This window comes from Pelodiscus sinensis, chromosome 5, assembly GCF_049634645.1.
Source record: "Pelodiscus sinensis isolate JC-2024 chromosome 5, ASM4963464v1, whole genome shotgun sequence".
In the NCBI taxonomy this organism is placed as follows: Eukaryota; Metazoa; Chordata; order Testudines; family Trionychidae; genus Pelodiscus; species Pelodiscus sinensis.
Genome location: NC_134715.1, coordinates 116,822,465 through 116,844,569, shown reverse-complemented (window position 1 = coordinate 116,844,569; position 22,105 = coordinate 116,822,465). Strand labels below are relative to the sequence as shown.

Below are 22,105 nucleotides of genomic sequence, written 5' to 3'. Positions count from 1 at the left end.
TTATTGAACTGATAATGGATGCTGGGCTTTAACCAGATACTGTCAACAAACTAATTCTATTAAGCCCTAAAGAACAGGAATTACACTTTTCTGAAGCCAATGGCTAATTAAAACATTACTGCCTGATCTTCAGTATTATAAATCTATGATGCTAATTCAATGTGAGAAATTTTGCAATATCAAAAATACATAAGTCTATGCCTGTTACTTGATTATATTTAGAATAGCTATGCGATGCACCATATTATGGACTCTCAGAATTGGTCAGCAATTCTTGTCAAGAATGCACAATCTGTACAATTTTCTGAATGCTTATTCAGCCGACTATTTTTCAATAATATACTAAGTACACAAAAAACAAAAGGCTGTTATCTTTATTTATCACATTAAAAATACAGATAATTCTTCACAACCAACTAATCAATTTATCAGAATCCTTTTTCAGACTATTCTTAAAAGGCACGTTTTCCAAAAAAGGAGTGTACCTAGATATAAATCACCTCAAAACCCATGAGAACATTTTTATTTTCAGGTACAATATAAAACGTTCCAGCGTTTCTTGTTGTAGAATGTCACTGTCTTAATTTTTAAACTTCTTCCGCTTCATTGCTTTCCATTCACCTTCCTGGGTAGCAAGGCTATTGAAAAGATGTTTCACTTTTCTTTTTCTGTCAGAATCCCTATAAAAACAAAAGTATGTTTAAACCTTTATTCTGACATCATCAGGTAAAACAGGCAAAATAATATGCGTGGATTTAAATATTTATAAAAAGCTAAATTTTTGAAACACCAACCTCTGCTGCAGTTTAAGTTAAAATATTATAGGTATGGTACTTAGAAATATGCATTATGTTACTATATGAAAGAAACAGCAAAATTCCAACACATTTAAAATAGGGAGGATGATAAGTAATGAACATCAGGTGTAACTGACTTCAAGTCATGTAGTAGTTTCTATCAAATTGTCAGAAAGCTGTTTTGGCCTCAACATACGGTTGGCCAACATGACAGTCTTGATGAAGACCAAAATTGAAAATCGGCCAGCATACAGAGTAACCAATGGCTGTTAGAAACAATCATATTTTACCTTTCCATAATTTCTGAAAGCTGCATTCTAGCAAGGAACTGGTTATCTTTGCGGATTTCCCGAACAGCTCCTTTAAATTCACGTTTGTGTTTGTGAATCAGCCTCCTTCTTTCCTGCTCCTCTTTGCTGCCTCCCTGTTTTCTCCCAAACTCCAGGCTGAAATCATAATGTGCACGTATGAACAAGCATAAAATATTACGTCAGGTATATGCTTTTATACTTCACAGGGTCTAGTTTTTAAATAGAATATCAAGAAGTAGCATCTATCTCTTTATACATTCCTATGGCAACTCTCAGCACCAAGAACTTACCAGTCTCAGCTATAATTACATATTTATAGGATACCACAATAAAAGCATTTGACAACCTTACATAATTTAGAATAAGAGCAGATAACATTTTTTATAGAGCCAATACACAACAAGCTTCCACACACAGCAATATATTCAGATGTATAAAGGCTAAGACAACCATATTAGCTCACTAAAACCAGGTCAGCATCCATAGCTAGTGAAAAACCTGGATAAGAATGGAGTCTCCCAATGTGTTTTAAGGTTAATATTTCTCCTGATAAATTCAGCAAATAGCCAGAAAGTGTTTAGGATGAAAGTAAATGGTGGAACAGAGGCAGTCTCCTGAGTAACTGAGACCAACAGATAAGATAGTTTAGGAAAGTAATTAGTGTGTCCGTTTGGAAGTGATTCAGCAGCCAATGCAGAGTATTGGTGTAATATGCCCTTGCTACCCGAGTCAGAGTGCAACTGCATTCAGTATTAGTACAAGCTAAGGATGTTAAATATCAAGTAATTTACTAGTCAAGTAGTCAATGGAATTTCCATCGACTAGTCGATAGGCACTTCTGCATTCTTCCTTTGAAATGTACAAAAGCCCCTGCAGGGGAAGTCTTGCTGACTCTGGGCTGCACGTGGTGTGCTAGCTTTGAAATGTACTTGAGTCCCCAGCAGGGGCTCTTGTGTATTTCAAAGCAGAAGCGCCCTCATGGGGCCCAGGGTTAGCTGGGGACTCCCCAGCTGATCTCAGACTCCGCACAGCATTTCTGTGGAACCTGAAGTCAGCTGGGGACTCTCCAGTGACCCAGGGCTCTGTGCACTGCACCGGAACCCGGGATTAGCTGGGGAGTCCCAAGCTAACCCTGGGCTCCACGCAAATGTCACAGCAGTGTTTTAAAGGGGCAGCGCCGCACAGAGCCTAGGTTCAGCTATGCGGCACTGCCGTTTTGAAGTACCTTTTCTCTCCCCTCCCCCCCACTTTGCTGCCTCTATCTGATGGGGGAGAAGGGGGGAAGGGAATCAACTAGTTGACTTGACTATCCAATAAGCATTTGCTTATTGGATAGTCAACTAGTCCTTAACATCCTTAGTACAAGCTACCAAATACTTTCAAACTTAACTGCAAGTACAATCAGGATGTGGCTATAATCTAGCTCAGAACACAAAAAGATACATATGATGTGCATGGAGTAAGGTCTGTATGTGACAGGAAGGTGTAAAATCTGTTGATCAGACCAAGATAACATGTTTCTGGCCACTGTTGCAATCTGGGAATCCTGGAAAACTGAGAAGCCAAGACAGGCCCAGTGCAAAATTAAGAACTAGTTTAAAGCAGATACCCAGATTGTGTTTTATGTTTTGTTGGAGGTCAGATCAAATGCTCATAATGTTCCCTTCTGGCATTAAAGATCTACGAACCTATTAGGGAGAAATGAATATGAAAGCTAGGAATAGCCTCCAGATCCTTTTTTCTAGTCCTATATTCTAAGGCTATGTCTACATTGCGCATTCTTGCGCAAGAAGATATGCGAATGAGGCATGGTGATGAATATCGCCATCTCATTTGCATACCTAATGAGCTGCCATTTTTGCGCAAGGGGCTTTTGCGCAAGAAGGAGCAGTCTATACTGCTCCTTCTTATGCAAAACTCCCCTCTTGCGCAAGTGCCTTTCTGCCTAAGAGACGTAGCCTAATGGTAAAACCAGACAATACTTCCTCCATTTCTCAGGCTCGCTTATTGGGGTAGGTCATTCTTTTGTGCTATGTACACCTAATGTAGGAGAGGCAATTCCATTCTCCTTGTTTTTCCTACTTTCCAGAAGCTCTGCTTGGAAATTTAGGAAAGAATGATTACAAGCCTTTACCTGAAGCCTATCATCACACTATCTCAATGCCTAACTGGCAGTTTTGCTTTCTTCATTTCTATAATGATTAAGGTACTTACACTTTTACTATTTTGGGGGTGTACAGTTTCAATGGCACAGGCTTTTTTTTCTCACACACCAATGGCATATAGTGTTTTTCTTTGTCCTCTATCTCTTTCAGAGCATTTTGATGCAACTCCTGGAAAAGTAAATGAGTTTAGGATTTGAAAAGCTAATCAAAAGATATCACATTTTACAAACCAGTTATTAGCTGTCTCAAGAATGATGTTTTCCTAGCTAAGGGATCCTCAACAAAGTGTCTTCTCTCCTAGTAAAATCAGAGTTAATATTTAGGTTATTTGATAGTCCTGAAGAGTTTTAAGCCTTCAGGCCTGGCTACTTTCAAAAGGCTCTCTCAGCTCTACAAGAGGTGCTGTGATGGACAGCAGGAAGGATCTGTGGTCAAAGAAATAAAAGGCCAGGTTGGTGTGACTGAGAAGCAATAGACTAAACCTATTTGAACTCAGCTCCTGTCTCTCAACTTAAAACTCTAAGGCTGAATATTCATTGCCTCAGGGTTACATTTTGTGACTCTAACATGGCATTTCCATGCCATCTACATTAATCTTATTTGCTAAAATATTTCATGCTGTGCCTTCTGCTTGACAGGGTGTTACTGCGAAGTAAGAGGGTCCATCCTCACTGAATGCAGAGGAGAGTCAGGCTACATTCAGATCATTTTGAGCTTCAATTTCTAGAAAGGAAAGAATGAACTAACTTTTACTGATAAAAGCGGACAAATATTTATACTGGTTTTACTAAAGCACCAGTGCCCGTGTGAACTGTTACTTTATTTGATATATTTGTTTGATATACCAGTGACTTACAGATTCATACAAGATCCTCAGAAACAGTAACCCTGCCAGAATGCTATTCCTATGAAAGGAGCTACCCACAAAGTGGGTTCAGCTGCATCACAAAAAATCTATCCAAATATTATGTAACACTCCAACTTTTCCACAGAAAAAATGATCTAGTCTTCAATGGTCTAAGAGCTTGTCTATATACCAGTTAAGTACACAACAAGCTGAGGCATGAATTTACAGCATAGCAGTAGTAGATTAATGTGTTGAGAACGTTTACAATACAGCAGCAAGGACCACCTAGGTATTTGGTGTGTGGCAGAGGAATGCATCACATATTTATACCCCTGCTTTCTGAAAATCAAACCCTAAAAAACTACCAAGCTTGGCCTTTGATTTTTTTTCATGTTTAAATTAGCTTTACATTTTTTGTTAGCGCACACTTAAGATATCAGAATTTACTAATTTCTGCATTAGCAAATTGGTTTTGGAAGAACATTTACCTGCAGTTGTTTAGGGTATTCACTCACTGGTATGTGTTCTGTAAGTAGTACTCTGATGGGTAGCATTATCTCATGGAAGGATGACAAAGATCCATAGAGAGATGCACATTTCTTAATAAGATCCAAACATACGGCTAGACATGATAACCTGTTAAGAGAGATGTACACAGCTATATTAAAAACTCATATGCAATTATTTTACTGCATAATTAGAATATGCAGATGGAAGTTTTAAGAACTTCAAACTAAACAAATTATAGGCAGGGCTGATAGTGCCACATATTTTAATGAAACATGTCAGGCATCCATAATGAAATCTTGTTTTCTGCTTCTTGTACCTTTGTTGGGGCTGAAATTTTCTCTTTTTTTTCCTGCATACCTCAGTCTGAATTTTTGATTGGGAAAATTTTGACCAAATACGTTCAGTCATTTTCATGAATAAGGCTAAAAAAATATCTTGATCTGCCCATGGTAAAATATTCTGGGAACCTTGTGTTTGAAAATTAATATCCTCATGCTTTGGAGCAGGCACTTAAAATTTGGCAGGGATGGTTTATGTGTCAGGAAAATTCAACCAAATCTGGCCAAGTTATGGAAGAGAATGGAAGCATGGAAGAGAAAACGGTCTAATTTGAATACAGAAGGAATAGTAGTAGGACTAAGGGAAGAAAAAGGAGTAAATTGGAATAAGAAGTCGGTGTGTAACAAGGATTGCAGAGATGGCGAGGGCTGGAACTGGTTGGGCAAAAAGATTGGGACTGGAAATCTACATAGGAAATGGTATGAGTGACAGGTGCCTAAGGTGGTTGGGAGATGGGGTGGGTGTGCTTAGGACTAGGAAACAGAGCATATGGATGGTCAATGGGGTGGGGAGTGGAAAGGAAGGGTAACAGATACAATTTGGAGCAAGGATGACAGGGAAAGACCTAAGACTTGCTGTGCAAAGACATTAAGACTGGAAGACAGTGAATGGGGACAAATAGACAAGGGGATGGAATGATGGGACACAAGATGGGGAGGGCTCTGAGTTACTACAAAGAATTCTTTTCTAGGTATCCACCTAGACTTGATGAGGGGAGGAAGAAAACAAAACACGAGGGGTGAGGGAGAGAGGAAATTGATGGGAAGGAGAAGGGCCGGGTTGCCTTGCAACCCCCCCCCCCCCAGGAATTTCTTCGCACTCCCCAGATTCTGAACCCATGGCCTAGAAGGTCTGACCCACATGTTCAGGGTCTAACTGCCTGCCACATTTGGGGATGGAAAGGAATTTCACCCTAGATAAGTGGAGGAGGGGGGAGGGAGAATAGACAAAAGAGTCTCTGTTCGCTAGAGCAGAGGATTTCAACCACAGGGGGTCATCCAGAGGGTACATGAACTCATCTAAATATTTGGCTAGTTTTGCAAGCTACATAAAAAGCACTAGTGAAGTAATTATAAACTACAATGTCATACAATGATTTGTTTATAAAGCTTTTATATTACAAAGTGAAATGTAAGTACCATATTTATATTTAAATTGATTTATTTTACAATTGTATGTAAAAATGAGAGTCAGCAATTTTTCAGTGATAGTGTGTTGTGACACTTGTGTATTTTTATTATGGATGTAAAATTCTGTTTAATTAGTTAATCGGTTAACCAATTAAATGAGGGTGGGCTGGCTGAAGGGCAGACAGGAGCTGTAGTGGAATGCCCCGACTGGGCCTGCAATGCTTGAGCGCTCCTACTTGAGATGCACCAGGCCTGCTGTGGATGGGGGCTGCTTTGGCTAGGTTGGAGTGCCCCTCTGCCCGCAGCAGGCAGGGGGGCGCTCTAGATGCCACCAGCTAACCATAACCAGTAAACCATTCATATCACAGTCACACCAGAGCACATTTCTCTCCTGAGCCAGGGATTGAATTGCAAGATTAAGGTTCACTATTCCTTTATTCAGTACTTACCTGTGATGCCTATTGGCAAAGGGCATGTTTCAGGGTTGTATAGTGAAGGGGCTGTTAACTTTAGGACACCTACATTATTTTTTGCAGATGTTGAAAGATGCATAGTGAATGACTGCAAGGGACTACAGGAGGAGAAAGGTCAGTTTCATAGCTAAAACAGGTGTATCCTGACCTGGACAACTGGATTCTATCCCTGCCCCTGCTTAGTAGTACTAACCAAGTCTCTTAAATATAGAGCTGTTCAAAAAATGTTAATGAAACATTTTTCCTCTGAATTTGTCATAACTGAAACATGCAACTATCAATTTTGTCAAGATTCTCCTTGAAACCATGGAAGGTTTCTGACAGAACCCTGCCTACTTTCTAGCCGTCTTGCCTGCCCTGCTCATCAGCACCCTGGGGTTCTAATGCTAAAATCTGAAACCTCAAAATACTATACAAAATGAAATTACCGATTTCTGGCCAGTGATGCTTAAATCAAACTTCTCATGAGTGATCAGTAAATGTTGTGTTCCTCATTTACTGTGTAATTGTCTTGATAATCTGAAATCTGATCTGCAGCTATACTGAGTCCTCACAACTGCAACTGAAGTCAGTAGATGCTAAGCTTTGAACATATGAAGTGCTAAGTCCCAGGAATCTCAAATCAGACCCCCCCAAACTAGAAGAAACCTTTGGACCTTAAATCTCCAAGCCTTAGTTCTCTGCCTATAAAATGGGGATAATATCACTCCTCGCCTCACAAGGATTTTGTGAAGATACATTCACGGACATTTGCGAAGCACAGAGATACTATAGTGATGAGTGCCACAGAAAAGTCTAAGAGAAAATTAATAATTCTGTCTTTAGAGCATGATGTGAATAGTGTACAGTAAATAAGGCCTATGTCCACACAATATAACTGAACAATGAATCCTAATGTATGCCCACAACTGGGACGAATTACAGATCCACAGGCCATCTTATCTCTTGTAACTTCTGAGCACTTGATCTTGCAATCTTAACCATGTTCTTTTGATGTAGTTATTTTTGTGTGTAATCAAGATTTATTTACTGCTTAAGGGCCTGACCCTTCAAAATGTTTAGCGACCCTTGTGAAGTGCCGACAATCCTCAAATCTCACTGAAACCAACCAAATTGGGGGTGCTTAGCTCCCCAGAATCTGCTATTTGACCACTTTGCAGCATCAGGACTTAAGAATTGTATATTTCATTAATATGTAACAAGAACCATATCATGAAAATAATTGATTACTACTGTACACCCTCAGTTTTCATCCTAGAAAGTAACATGCCTGACAGTATACTGTCACTGAAGTTGCAAAATAAATAACTTGAATTTTTCCCCTATATATTGTTCACATACCTGAAATGATTCATTTCTGTTTTGCTGCTTTCCTTTAACCTAGTCACAATACTGAGTGGCAGATTTTGTTTTTGCCAGGTCTCCATATTCTTCTTATCACAGACCAAAAGTAATTCTGAATTTTTTCCTCCTGATCGGAAAGGATGCACTAAAGTATAGCCTAAAAACAAAGTTATAACAGTATATACAGATTAGTTATCAACATAAAAACTTAATCTTAGGACAGGAAAAAGTTGATTTATAGAAAATGTGTAGTTTTATAAAGATCCTTTATTAAAATTAAACTATTTCATATATACACAATGGTAATCTTTTTACAGAAAAATTAGGTCAGCAGTAAAGGCAGTAAGTAAGAGAGAGCGAAGACGGTGGCACCCGTGGCGGTTATAATAAGAGATCAGCTAGGAAAGGGAATTTGCAATGCAGCAAGGACAGTGGTTTCAGGAAAAGTTTCACTGCTAGGGGAGAATCAGGAAGGTTAATTTGATGTGGTTATCATCTAAAAAACTGGGATGAAATGGTATTTACCTGATAAAAAACACTCGTGACAAAGTCATAGTTTTTACTGGCTAGCGAAAAAATAATTAGCTCCACTTAAAGGCATTTTCTAGTTAATCTATTTTGTTAATGCATACTGGACTACAATTTATTTTAGTTACTGTGTCAAATTATTGCCTTATGTAATCAGAGATTCATGGATTTTATTTATACAATCTTAAATGAAAGTAAAACTGCGGTAGGTATAATAAGAATATATGCACACTGAATTTTGATTTGGTATTTTCTCAAGGAAGTTATATATTCCATGACCAATTTCCATTTTCAATATTTTATATAAAGAAAAGTTTAATATATTTGATCATATGAAAATGACAATAATGCAGATTGTAGGCTAGAAGCATTAAGTAATCAGAAGCATGCACAATTGCAGACTACCAGTTCAGGACCATTTGGTCATACAGCATTCTGAAGCTGAAAGTCAACTTTGACACAGCAGAAAGACCAGAACTGTTCCTCAGGTCTGAATGGATGTACCCAATTTTTTTTGTAATTGTTCTATGGTTGCTGAGCTTGCTAGATAATGATGCAATTCTTTTTCCTAGTTTCCTGGTTTAAACTGGTTTCTAGGCATAATTTGCTAGCACCCTGTCCTAAATAAGCTTGCTCTGGGAAATGGCCAAAAATGATAAAGAAAAATAAATTACACATCTGTGAAACTAGCATGTTTTTAAGCCCAGGAGGCTTAGAATGGAGCTCTTTTCAAAATCTTTTAGCGACAAAAATAAAAATAATATATATATTGAAATTCATGCAAATGGCTCTTTATGGGTAGGCATGAAGAAAGTCTCTTACCTAAAAGTACAAAGATGACTCAGGAGGTCAAGATAAATGAAGTTTCGATTTTATAGCCCCAATCCTACAAATGCTCATGTATATGCTTAACTTTACTACTGTAACAAGTATCAGTAAGTCAATGGGACTACTCAGGGTAGTGAGATAAAGCATGTGCACAAATGCCCACAGGATCAGGGCCTAAATGTTTAAATTATACTTATCTACTCTATTTCTAAGAGCATTTATTCTACTTGCATGTTTGATCAATGTTACCAAAGGCTACCTACCAAAAAATGACATCTCTCCCCCCAAAAAAAACAATGGATTTTTTTTAAAGGGGAACATTTTTTTCTAAAGCATTAAGTAGAGCTGAACCTCAATTTGAGACATCATCACTCAGTCTTTTTTAAGGATCTGTTGTTCCACAACACTTCCTCACATGGAAGGCACATAGATCAGGCCCTCAACTTTAAAATAATGGAGTAATATTAAATTATATTACTAATTATTAAAAATAAACATTAAAGAATGTATTGATATGATAGCATATCAATATGTATCACAATATCAGGTGTAAAATATCCTGTGTCAACAGATACCCAAGATGCCAGGAAGTCAAATGATTAGATATTTGGCAGGTACATGCCAAAGCCATATTGAATTGCACAGAAAGTATCTTAGCAGCTCTAATGTGAATTTCTAAAATATGATTGAATTTTTGTATATATGCTTCAATTACCAATACAATGTTTAAAGAATTAAAATATCTCTTGCAGAAATTCTGATAGTCTACATGTAAATAACTACTATCTTTATAGGTAAGTGTCACTTTACCACACAGACACTTTAGGCAACTTTCCTTCACTACACACACAATTAGAAACCAGGACTACTTGCAGTTAAATAATGCAAATCCTTAAAACAAACCAACCAAAACCAAACAAATACACAAACACCTGAGTTGGAGTTTTTTAAAAATCCACACAGGATAAACTTGAAGCAAGGGGGCCAACAGAATATCTGGGCTCCTGGGCAAGATGAAGTGGGGAGCCCACTCCAAGACAGGGCTGGGCCTTAGGTGAAAGGGGTGGGGCTGAGGCTAGCCTTCCCATGCCACTCATACAGTGTCACCTGGAGTGTGCTGCCCAGGGCGCTGATGGCAATTTAAAAGGCCCAGAGTTCCAGCCCCTGCCACTTCTGCAGTAGTGGCAGCCAGGAGCCCCAGGGCCTTTTTGTCTCCCTTGTTGGCAGACCTGACTTGCAATAAAACTGCACAAAGGAAGTCTCACATTGTTTAATAGTTTACCAACCATAAATCACATTAAAGTTTGAACAGTGAAGGAAGTATTGTAAGCATTTGATTTTCATGATTTGGCAACAATTCTCTTCCCCTTATAGGTGAATTACTGTCACTAAATTCCCTGACAAAGAGAAAAACATGTGAACTTTGCACCTAGAAATGGGGCACTGAGGAGGAGTGGCCAGAGAAAGAGAGAGACTGGAATGGAAATCATGAGTAAGTAGAAAAGGCCAAATTCAAGAGTCAGTCATAGTCTACATGGTGTTTATTAGACGATGTTGTCTCAAAGTGCTAATGAAGATTGCTCTACATTACAGGCCAGATTGTCCCCTCTGTTAATATGAGGACAGGAAGAAGCAAATCGAGGTAGGTATGCAAGGAAGGAGAAAATCAGCTTTGTGTCATTCATTTTTCTGGTATGCTTGACTGCATGGAAGCTCTACTACAGTTCTTCTGGCATTTTGCTTATAAGATGAGGAGTGTGTAGCATGAGCTGCAGTCTGAAGCCTCAATCACTAACCCATAACTCCAAAGAGATTACCTTTACCAGCATTAGCTCACACTGGTTTTCTCACTGTACTGTGGTGTCAAAGGGGAAGGAGCAGTTTTGCTATAAGGGCTGGGAAGCAGCATGGAAGAAGGCATCTACACAGATGGCACTTGTGTCTGGTGGATCTTTTGGGGACTGCAATATTTGAGAGGTTAGTTTCCTGGTCAGCTCAGGAGATCTACCTAGGAGATGACCTGGTCTTTCATTTGGAACATAAAGCTCTCAAGGTAGAATTATTAATTACAACAAAGCTTGAGGTATAAAAACAAATGCACATTCATATTTATCACTGCAAGCAAACTTACCCTGTGTTCGTTTTTGGGGTACAGCAATGTGAAGTATTCCAAGGAGGAAATTGATAAGCTCTGGTATGAATCTTTGAGATAGCGATACATATTCCAGGAATAAACAACACACAAACAATCCTTTAACAACATCTTGTAGCGTCATGACTTGGCACTAACAAAAAAATAATAAAACAAACATCTTGCATTAACATATTAGTATGAAAATTAAAGTGCAAGACACAAGGAAAAATAATAGCCTCTAACAGTGAGATTTTAATGAGTTTCACAAAGATGTATGATCTACACAGCAGGGCATTTTTAGCAATTAAAAAAAAGCTAATATATATTTTTACTGAGATCATTTTTAAAACATGTTGCTTCTCCCTAGTAAATATCTGATACCTTTCCTCATTGAAGGGAAGATGTGCATTATTCTACAGAAGCCTTGTCAAAAGCTACTTTAACCACTGGATGGCACTAACATACAAGTATTACATCCTTTTTATATCTTGCCTTGTTTCTGTGATTCTTACTCTATTCTTTGCTCACTGGTCTACAGTTTGCACTGCAATGTATGATGTCCACTTTTAGAAAGGAACCAAACAACTGCTGGATTTCAAAATGACTCAACGTCAGATGAGACAAGAGCAACTGAATCTCAATATTTCAATTACACAAATAAGGCTTTAGGATTGAAAAAAAATGAGGCGCTTTTGTTCAATTTATTTCAATGTAGCTGGCTAGCTCTGGAGGGACAGGGTATTTTATAAATAAAATCAACTGTCCCTGTTAAATAAGTACTATTAGCATATATGGAAGATATCATTGCTAATGAATAGGATCATATACCCATTGTATTTCATGACACCCACAGACATTAATATGAACATAAGAATGGCTATACTGGGTCAGACCCGTGGTTCATCTAGCTCATTTTCGTGTGTTTTGACAGCAGCCAATGCCAGATGCTTCAGTGGGAACAAAAAGAACAAGGCAATTATTAAGTGATCCATTTTCTGTTGTCTAGTTCCAGCTTCTCAAAATCAGATATTTAGGGACACCCAGAGCATGGGGTTCAATCCCTGGCCATCTTGTTTTGTTGTCTCTGTACACTTTCCAATCCGAATATATCTTTTTGGGAGGGGGTGATCTGTATGCATCATTTAAGATGTGTGCATATCAGAGATTTACATAGCAGCCTTATGAATTGACTGCTGCTGAATGCTGAGCAGATATTTTCAGAGAATACACGACTTCAAGATCTTTCTTGAGTGGTAACAGCTAATGTAGAACCTATAGTTTTGTATGTATTGTACTATGTTTTCCAAGGTTCATTATTTTGCATTTATCAACACTGAATTTCATCTGCCATTTTGTTGCCCAGTCACCCAGTTTTAAGAGAACCTTTTGTAATTCTTTCCATTCTGCTTTGGACTTAACTATCTTGAACAATGTTGGATTACAGCCGGTCCCTGAGTTACGAATGCATTACGGATCAAACGCTTGGCCGTAACTCAGAATGTTGTAACTCGGAACCCATTGAGTTACATTGCGACTGTGCTGTTCGTAAGCGCGGGTCGCGTTCGTAACTCGGAGCCCGCATTTACGACCGGTTTGGTTGTAAGTGCGGATGGTCGTAAGTCGAGACGGCCGTAAGTTAGGGACCGGCTGTATCTGCAAACTTTGCCACCTCACTGTTTACCCCTTTTTCTGAACATTTATGAATATGTTGAACAGCATAAATCCCTTGGGAGACCCTCCTGTTTACCACTTTCCATTGTGAAAGCTGACCATTTATTCCTAGCATTTGTGTCTTATCTTTTACCTGACACTGATCCACGAGGCAATGTGCATGTGCCCGGGAACCAGGGAGAGGGCGAAAGGGGTCTGCACTGGGACCACAAGCACCCCACCCTCCCCCGAGGCTGGCAGAGGGACTAGCAGGCTGGAGCTGGCAGCAGGAGGAGTCCATGCCATGTCCCCCTGCACTAACTAACAGTGGCAGTGAAGGTGCAGCAGGCTTGGTGGCTCTAGGTCATGCGAGATGGTTCTCCGGCCTCTCCACTCTGGAGGAAAGGTGGAACTGCCCTAGCACTCCCTGCAAGCGGAAGCTGGTGAGAGCTGTGCCATGTGAGCTGAAGCCACTTTCCTGTGCCTTCCCTGCTATCACTGCTGATGAATGCAGGGATTGGGGTACCGCATGGCCGTGCAGGGGGACTACTGGGGCTGAGACTGCCCTGGCTTCCCCTTCCTCCCCCCGTGTACTCACCAGGAGTGGGGAAGGCAGCTTTGGCCGCACTGCTTCTACGGCGTGCTGGAACAGTTCCATCGCTTCTCCAGAGCGGTACACTGGAGAACAACAGCTTGTGAGCTGGAGCCACCTTGCTGTGCCTTCCCCACTGCAGATGAGTCCAAAGGGGGCGCAGTGTGGACTACTGCTACTGGAGCTGGCCCCGCTAGTCCCCTGTTGCCTAGGAGAGAAGGTGGGGTGGGGCAGAGCAAGGGTGGGGAGAGGCAGGGCCTGGATTGGCAGGGGGTTGTCTTGACCCTTCCCTGAGTTGGGAGAGGAGAGGACGTGTCCAGTGGCCCCTCCTTCTGTCACCAGTCACCTTTGGCTGCTTAGTTTGCTTACAAGTCTTTAGTGTGGGACCTTGTCAAAATTGTTCTGAAAGTCCAAGTACACTCTATAAACTGGATCATGGTGACCCACATGCTTGTTGACATAGTCAATTCTAATAATTAGTGAGACATGATTTCCTTTTACAAAAGCATTGTTGACACTCAATATATCAAGTTCATTTACGTGCCAGATTATTGTTTACTATATTTTTTACCAATTTGTTAAGTACTGAAGTTAAATTCATCAGCCTGTAATGGCCAGGATTGCCTCTGATACATCTCTTGAAAATCAGTGTTACATTAGCTATCTTCCAGACAATTGGTACAGGGCCTGATTTAAACTATAGGTTACATGCCACTGTTGGCAGTTGTGCAATTTCATATTTGAGTTTCTTCAGAACCCTTGGGTGAATGCTATCTAGTGGGAGTGGTGAGTTATTGCTATTTAATTTATCATTGTTTCACTACTTGTCTACTGACATCTAAATATTGGACAGGTTCTCAGGCTTGTCACCTAAAAGGAATATTCAGGTGTGGAGATATCAACCACATCCTCTCCAGTGAAAAACGATGTAAAGAATTCCTTTAATTGCTCTGCAATGGCCATTTTTTCCTTGAAAACTCCATTAGCACCTTGACTATCCAGTGGCGCCCTCCTCTGCCCCAGATACTTTGGCAGATTTCCTGCTTCTGATGTACTTAAAAGTATTTGCTGTTAGTTTTTGTGTCTTTTGCTAGTAGCAATTCATTTCTTTTTTGTCCTAATTACTTTCGCATCTGCCTTTCAGAGTTTGTGCTCCTTTCTAAATTCCTCACTAGGATTTGACTTCCAATTTGTAAAAGATGAGTTTTGGCCTCCAAATACTTCTTTTATCAAGTAATTCAGCAATGGTAGCATGTTTTGTCCTCTTACTTTTTAAAAAAAAAAAAATTGGGATTGTGACCAAATTCACACTAAAGTTCAGCCTACATACTATTATGTAGACTATATATACAAATTATGCTTTGTAACATACCATTTAAAAACAAATAGCTCTGTGGTCAGTAATATCACGGTGAAACGTATGTAACAAAGTTACATGTAAAATTATGAATATAAACTGAAATTATAACAAATGTGGTTACTGTGCAATTCTGGTCAACAGTGGTGTAGCCATGGATGGGCTTGAGGGGACCATGATGCTCTGCCACTCCCAGCCAGCAAGCTAGGCTGGGGTTGACACTGCACTGCCAGCTCTCTAGCTGGGGAGCGGGGTCAGGGCTGATCCTGCTTCGGTGTCCTGCTGCCATGTCTGGGGAGCAGGGCCGGGGTGCAAGGTATGACCCTGATCTGCCAGTGCTCCAGTGGGGAGCAGGGCTGGGACGTGGGGCTCACTGTTCCCACTAAGGATGTTAAGGACTAGTAGACTATCCAATAATAAGCATTTGCTTATTGGGCAGTCTGTCGACTAGTCATTTCCCCTCCCTCCCCCTGCTGCCTCTACAAGATAGAGGCAGCAAAGGGGAGGGGGAGGGGTACTTCAAAGCAGCAGCACTGCACAGCTGAGCTGAGGATCAGCTGTGTGGCACTGCCACTTTGAAACCACAAGGTGGCATTTTAAAGGGGCAGCTGCCACACAGCTGATCTGCAGCTCCTTTAAAACGGGGGATTGGGGACATCTCCCCAGAACCCGGGGTCAGCTGAATGGGGAAATGCTGCTTGGAACCCAGGGCTAGCTGCGGAATCCCCAGCTGACCCCAGGCTCCGCAGCTGAGCCGCAGATCAGCTGTGCAGCGCTGCCCCATTAAAATGCCATCTTGACATTCAAAGGAGCAGAGCTGCACAGCTGAGCCGGGGATCAGCTATGCAGAGGCTGCCCCTTTGAAACGCTGCCTCTATGTTTCAAAGGGGCAGCTGTGGAGCCCAGGGTCAGCTGGGGAGTCCCCAACTGACACCGGGTTCTGGGGAAATGCTACACAGAACCCAGGGGAGCTGGAGAGTCCCCAGCTGACCGCAGGCTCCATGGCCTCGAAATGCACTGGGGACTCCTGTACATTTCAAAGCAGGCACCCGCATGCATCCCGGAGTCAGCATGGGCTCCTGTACATTTTAAAGGTGGAATGCGGAAGTGCCTATCGACTAGTCAATGGAAATTCCATCGACTAGTCAATTAACCGCATTCTAACATCCTTAGTTCCCACCAATACCTGCCCAGCCACCCAAAGTTGGGACCCAACCAAGAGGGCCCTTCTGGCTAGGTCTCTGTTGGTGAGTGCATAATTTGGCTCCTCAAAGACAAAAGACAAGCAGACACTTCTAGCCAAGTGTCATCAAAGTTGATAGGCAATCACCTGTCAAGTGGCCATTCTTTGGTAAGGAAGGGTGACCAGAACAAACAGATCCACATTTTATGTAGGGGTAATCCTCACAAAAATGCACTTCAAAAGACTATAGAAGTGAGGCACAAAAAACACCTCAAAGTATCTCCTTATCTTTCACCTAAGGCAAAAGAAATAGCCATTTGACTTTGGGAGAGATTCTGATCTGAAATTCAGTCAGCCCTGTTGCTGGGAACATGTGGTGGTAACAATTTCACTTTGAACAGAGTCTAGTTCGTTACGTTTTAGTACTAGGAAGCATTTTATCTTTATTTGTTTTGTAACTATTTCTGACATGAATACCTAATACTTGTAATCACTTAAGCTCTCTCTTTTTATTTTGATTAAAGAATAAAACCAGTTTATCTAATTAGTCTAGTGTTGTATTTAAACTGAGTTGTTTGGGTAACTCCATTTAAAACAGAAACAGTTGAATATTGTTCTGTTACAGGAGCAATGGACCTAAAATTTCTGGACTGTCTAGGAAAAAGTTGGGGACAAAGCACAACACACATTTTGAAGAAATGTTAGGACCAGGAATGTATTGTGGTCACTCTGCAAGTGATAATTAAGACTGGTGGAAATCACACTGTAATGCTGCAGCTATACACAGGCACTCAGTGCATGCCAGCAAACTGTTTGTATGTTTGTGAGGAGCCCAGGTTGTAAGCCCAGGTTGCAAGGCAGGTGGTGACAACCTCCCACTGTTCTGGACTGTACTCTGAAATGTCATAGCTAGAGCCTCTATTATGACGTTTTAAAACTGTTCTATTTGGTTTACAGGCATTTCACTCTTGTGACTGCAGATTTCCATTTAACAAGCTTCCTCATTTTTGTGTAGTTCAGGTGTGGAGTCTTTGTATGAAAGCTCAGTGGATGTGATCTTGTCAGAGTAAGACTGTACTCTGAGTGGGACTTGTAAACACAAATATTTTCCTGACAGTTACTGATATAACATACTACTAAAACATATTTCTAGATTTTTTTTCAAAAAAGTTCTAAACCTGCATCTTAATCCCAGTGCATTTTAAGTTGGAGTATAAGAAAGAAATGGAGGCATTGAAGCCTTATACTTAAAGAAAATATCACAGACATACCTTAGTAAGTAACTGGCTCATATACACAAATGCAGGTGTTACTACCGGGTGCCAGAAGTCAGAAGTAGGAAACAGTATTGCAGTAATTTTCAAATAAATGAGCTGAAAAAATGATAAAACAGACTAAGAAATTAGAATACAGTAAGTAACAGTTTCTGAGTATCTTAATCGGTTTTACATATGTGACTCTATATGTGGAATTGCTATGCGGTAATCTCAAGACTACTTATAAGCAATCATTGACTTTACAACATATGGGAGCAGTGGAATATTTATTATATGTCTATATTGCTTTGCTTGAATGATGCTGTTTGTTTTTCCAACAGGCAATACAATGGCTCCTCAGATAAGGACATCATTGCGCAAATCCGAAAGACAATGTATGTGATGAAAAAGACTAAACAGCTTCTAAAGAGCAATTTTTGAAGCTGGAGAGAGAACTGACTGGTGAGCTAAGAGAAGAGACCCACATTCTGTTGGTGTCGAAGAGTTCGGAAGCTCAGACCTACCAGGATTTCTTTATGGAAGATGGATAATTTTCTTTATAATGCTCTTGCTCTAAATAAAATAATAAGTTGCTTTAAGAAGGCTGTTTGGTTACTACATCTCAGGGGAAAATAAACTACAAGCTCTGAAGGTAAGTCAGGCTTGTTGAGGCAATTGTGGTTGATCAAAGAGGATTTTAGTTTATGGCCCAGTCTAAGAATTCCATACCAAAAGATCAGAAAGGGTCAGAGGGTCAGTTAATCTGGTAACTGTGACAATGACATAGCAAATGTAGATGCTAGAAGTGAACATGGCTTCCCATGATGGATTCACAAGCACTGCCCAAACCACACTGGGATAACTGTTCAAGAAAAATCAACCTATCCAACCTTAAAAATGTATTAAGCCTATTGTCTCCTTAGTCTGCATTACCCCAAAACACTACTTACAGTCTTCACTCTTGTACTACTTCACTAAGCCTAGTACAATGAAGCAGGAAGTTTCCTTTGAATCAAACACTGATTTATAGCTTGTCTTTTAAGCATATTACCAAACAACAATTGTTTGTTACTATTAGTTGTTACTATTTTCAAAGAGGTAGCATCCCATCTTGAATGCCCTAATAATCCAACTTATAGTTTGAAAGAAGAGTCTATTCATAGATTTAGCATAAGTTATCCAATAAAACTGTAATTCACTAGTGAACAGGTAAGCTCAACTATTTCATTCCAAGGCCCCTAATTTATTATCTATCATATTTAAATTTCAAAATATTGTTGTATTACATCCACAATTCTATTAATTTATGATGCAGAAAAGTTATTGCACGGTAAAATACTAAACCTTGGGGGGGGGGAACATTTTATTTAAACAGTTTATTTAAGAAAAAATATCCATTTCATTTGATCAAAAGCAGGAAGGACAATCTTGCCTTGCTCTAGGGTGGTAATTTTAGTAACATTAAGTGTTGCAGGGGGCACATAGAATCCTACAATAACATTACTGTTCAGTTATTTTAAGACAGAATAAGAAACCTTGCAAATCTGTTAATTTAGAATCAGTGTTTTCTCCTCTCAATTAAATGTGGCTCAATTTCTGCAGCCACATTTCTGTTCTGTAGAATTAATTTATTCCAGACAGAAAATTCTGGGCATTGAAAGCCCACAGATGCTGCAATGTGTCATATTTCGAATTATCAGCTGTGAAAAGCAAAACAAGATTTAACATCACCTTGATTTTTTTACACTAATGGAAAAAGCAATAGACTTTTCTAAACAAAATATATTAAATACCATGTCTAGCTTTGGAAATGTTGCCCGACCTTTGACTTCAATCATTTCTTCCATGTCATGTGCAGCATCTTGGAGGACAAATTTAACGCTATTACTTGCAGCTTCAGGAAACATCTGGCAAAGACTGTACAATGGTCTATTAACAAGAAACACAAGTCATCATGAATTTACCCATAAGAACATAAACATGGCCATACTTGGTCAGACCAAAAGTCCATCTAGCCCAGTGTCCTGTCTGCTGACAGTGGCCAATACTGGATGCCCCAAAGGGAGGGAATACAACAGGTAATGATTACATGATCCCTCTCCTGTCATCCATCTCCAGACAAACAGAAGCTAGGGATGTACCTAACCTCCATGAATTTATCTAGCTCGGTTGTTAAAGTCCTAGCCTTTCCCACATCCTCTGGCAAGGAGTTCCACTGGTCGACTATGTGCTGAGTGAAGAAAGCCTTCCTTTTGTTTGTTTTAAACCTGCTGCCTATTAATTTCATTTGGTGATCCCTAATTCTTATATTGCGGGAGTAAGTAAATAATTTTGCCTTATTCACTTTTTCCATACCTGGCATGATTTTATAGACTATATCATATTACCCCCCTTAGTCTCCTCTTTTCTAAGATGAAAAGTCCAAGTCTTTTTAATCTCTCTTCATAGCAGACTCATTCCAAACCCATAATAATTTTTGTAGCCCTTTTCTGAACCTTTTCCAATGTCAAAATATCTTTTTTGCGATGAGGTGACCACATCTGTATGCAGCATTCAAGATGTGGGCATATCATGGTCTTATATGGAAGCAAAAAGATATTCTCTCTCTCAGTCTCCATCCCTTTTTAAATGATTCCTAACATTCTATTTGCTTTTTTGACTGCCGCTGCATACTGAGTAGATGTTTTCAGAGAGCTGTCCACAATGACCCCAAGATCTCTCTTGAGTAGTTGCAGATAAATTAGTCCCCATCATATTGCATGTATAGTTGGGATTATTTTTTCCTAATGCGCATTACTTTACATTTATCAACATTAAATTTAATTTGCCATTTTATTACCCAATCACTTAGTTTGGTGAGATCTTTTTGAAGTTCTTCACTGTCTGCTTTGGTCTTGACTACCTTGAGCAGTCTGATATCATCTGCAAATTTTGCCACCTCACAATTTATATCCTTTTCTAGATCATTTATAAACACATTGATCAAAAAGGGTCCCAGGACAGACCTTTCAGGGACACCACCAGTTACCTCTCTCCACTCTGAAAACTCACCATTTATTCCTACCCTTTGTTTCCTGTCTTTTAGCAAGTTATCAATCCATGAACGTTATCAACCCCATTTATATTAATAAAGAACTATTATTTTAAGCATCTTTTGGAAATGTTATTTGTGATAGGCTGAAAGCAGAATATACTCTGATTGAAATTATTTCTGCAGAAGACAATTAACTGGTGTACAAACATGGCTGTGCTGGTTCTGATTTTACTAGATTGACATTTTTCAGTAGGTTCTGTGAAATGTGAATTTCTATTGCTTAAATATACGGTTGTACTCAAAAAGTTCTGTTAAGGTAGTATAATCCAAATACTTCTTTGAGAATTTCATAGAATCATAGAGCTGGAAGATGAAGCAAAATGCAGGACAATGTAGCACTTTAAAGACTAACAAGATGGTTTATTAGATGATGAGCTTTCGTGGGCCAGACCCACTTCCTCAGATCAAATAGTGGAAGAAAGTAGTCACAACCATATATACCAAAGGATACAATTAAAAAAATGAACCTTCAGAAGGTCATCAAGTCCAGCCCCCTGCTCTAGGTAGGACCAATCCCAACTAAATCAACCCAGCCAGAGCTTTGTGAAGCTGAGACTTAAACACCTCTAAACACTGGGCAGGGATCGTCAATGTAAATGCATCTCCATCCTTAGAGATGCGTGGTTATGTTCTGATACTTAGCTTCTTTCACACTGATAGGCATGAATACAAAGTTTAAGGCAAGACTACACAACACACAAGTCAGTTCTGCTGATACTAATAAAATACAATATTTACTTGATTTCCACCCATATTACAGCACTTTTAATGAGCAATGACAGTCCAGGAAGTTAACTACTAAAACGCATCTCAACATTATAGTCAAGTAGTCATCATATTGACTACTTTTTTGTTTTGGCTCCCACCCACAAGCTGCGTGTTGAGCCCTGTGTAAACCCAAACTGCACCATGGTCCGCAAACAAACAGGCCGCATGCGGCCCATGGGCTATGTGTTGAGTAGACCTGGTCTAGCCTATGCCACCACCAAAGTGATGCTAACAGCAAATGTATGCTGCTTAGTAAGCACCTTCTAATGGCCAGAACAACTACAGGAGGGCGGTATGTGGGCCAATGGGGGGGAAAGGGAACAGGTCTGCAGCCAGAGGGTGTAGGGAAGACTGTGTGTGTGCCTGTTAGGATTAATTGATGAGCACAGGGTCATCGGTTATTTGTGTAAATGGCTATACATTCACATCCAAAATTGAGATATAATTAGGGATTGTAAGACAGAACTATGTAGCACTTTAAAGACTAACAAGATGGTTTATTAGGTGATGCGCTTTCGTGGGCCAGACTCACCAAAAACTCATCACCTAAGAAACCATCTTGTTAGTCTTTAAAGTGCTACATAGTTCTGTCTTTTGTTTCAGCTAGACCAGACTAACACGGCTGCATCTCTATCACAATCCCTAATTATGTGATCACATTTTGCACTTAGTCCTCAGTCAGTGCACAGAATGGACACTAAGGATGTTAAGAAGTGGGTAAATGACTAATCTTGTACTCAATATAATTTGTATCAAGTACACAATTAGTTGATCAGCTGCAGCTCTGCAGTTTAAATGT

At 39.8% G+C, this 22,105-nt stretch overlaps 1 protein-coding gene and 1 long non-coding RNA gene across 2 annotated transcripts in view; one reads left to right on the top strand and one right to left on the bottom strand.

Annotated features, from left to right (window-relative positions):
- Nucleotides 1-358: 358 nt before the first annotated feature.
- Nucleotides 359-22,105, bottom strand: part of NOP14 (NOP14 nucleolar protein) — a 50,497-nt gene continuing 28,750 nt past the window's right edge. The window contains exons 11-18 of the mRNA XM_075930837.1: nucleotides 19,238-19,373; nucleotides 17,460-17,561; nucleotides 11,404-11,557; nucleotides 7,914-8,073; nucleotides 4,609-4,756; nucleotides 3,323-3,441; nucleotides 1,088-1,243; nucleotides 359-680 (exon numbers count right to left, since the gene is read on the bottom strand). Of these exons, the coding sequence (XP_075786952.1) occupies nucleotides 581-680; nucleotides 1,088-1,243; nucleotides 3,323-3,441; nucleotides 4,609-4,756; nucleotides 7,914-8,073; nucleotides 11,404-11,557; nucleotides 17,460-17,561; nucleotides 19,238-19,373 (1,075 nt within the window). The 3' untranslated portion in view covers nucleotides 359-580. The remainder of the gene's footprint in view (nucleotides 681-1,087; nucleotides 1,244-3,322; nucleotides 3,442-4,608; nucleotides 4,757-7,913; nucleotides 8,074-11,403; nucleotides 11,558-17,459; nucleotides 17,562-19,237; nucleotides 19,374-22,105) is intronic.
- Nucleotides 10,606-18,064, top strand: LOC142829686 (uncharacterized). The gene is made up of 3 exons (XR_012904407.1): nucleotides 10,606-10,764; nucleotides 10,866-10,914; nucleotides 17,786-18,064. It is a non-coding gene; the product is annotated as an uncharacterized LOC142829686 (long non-coding RNA).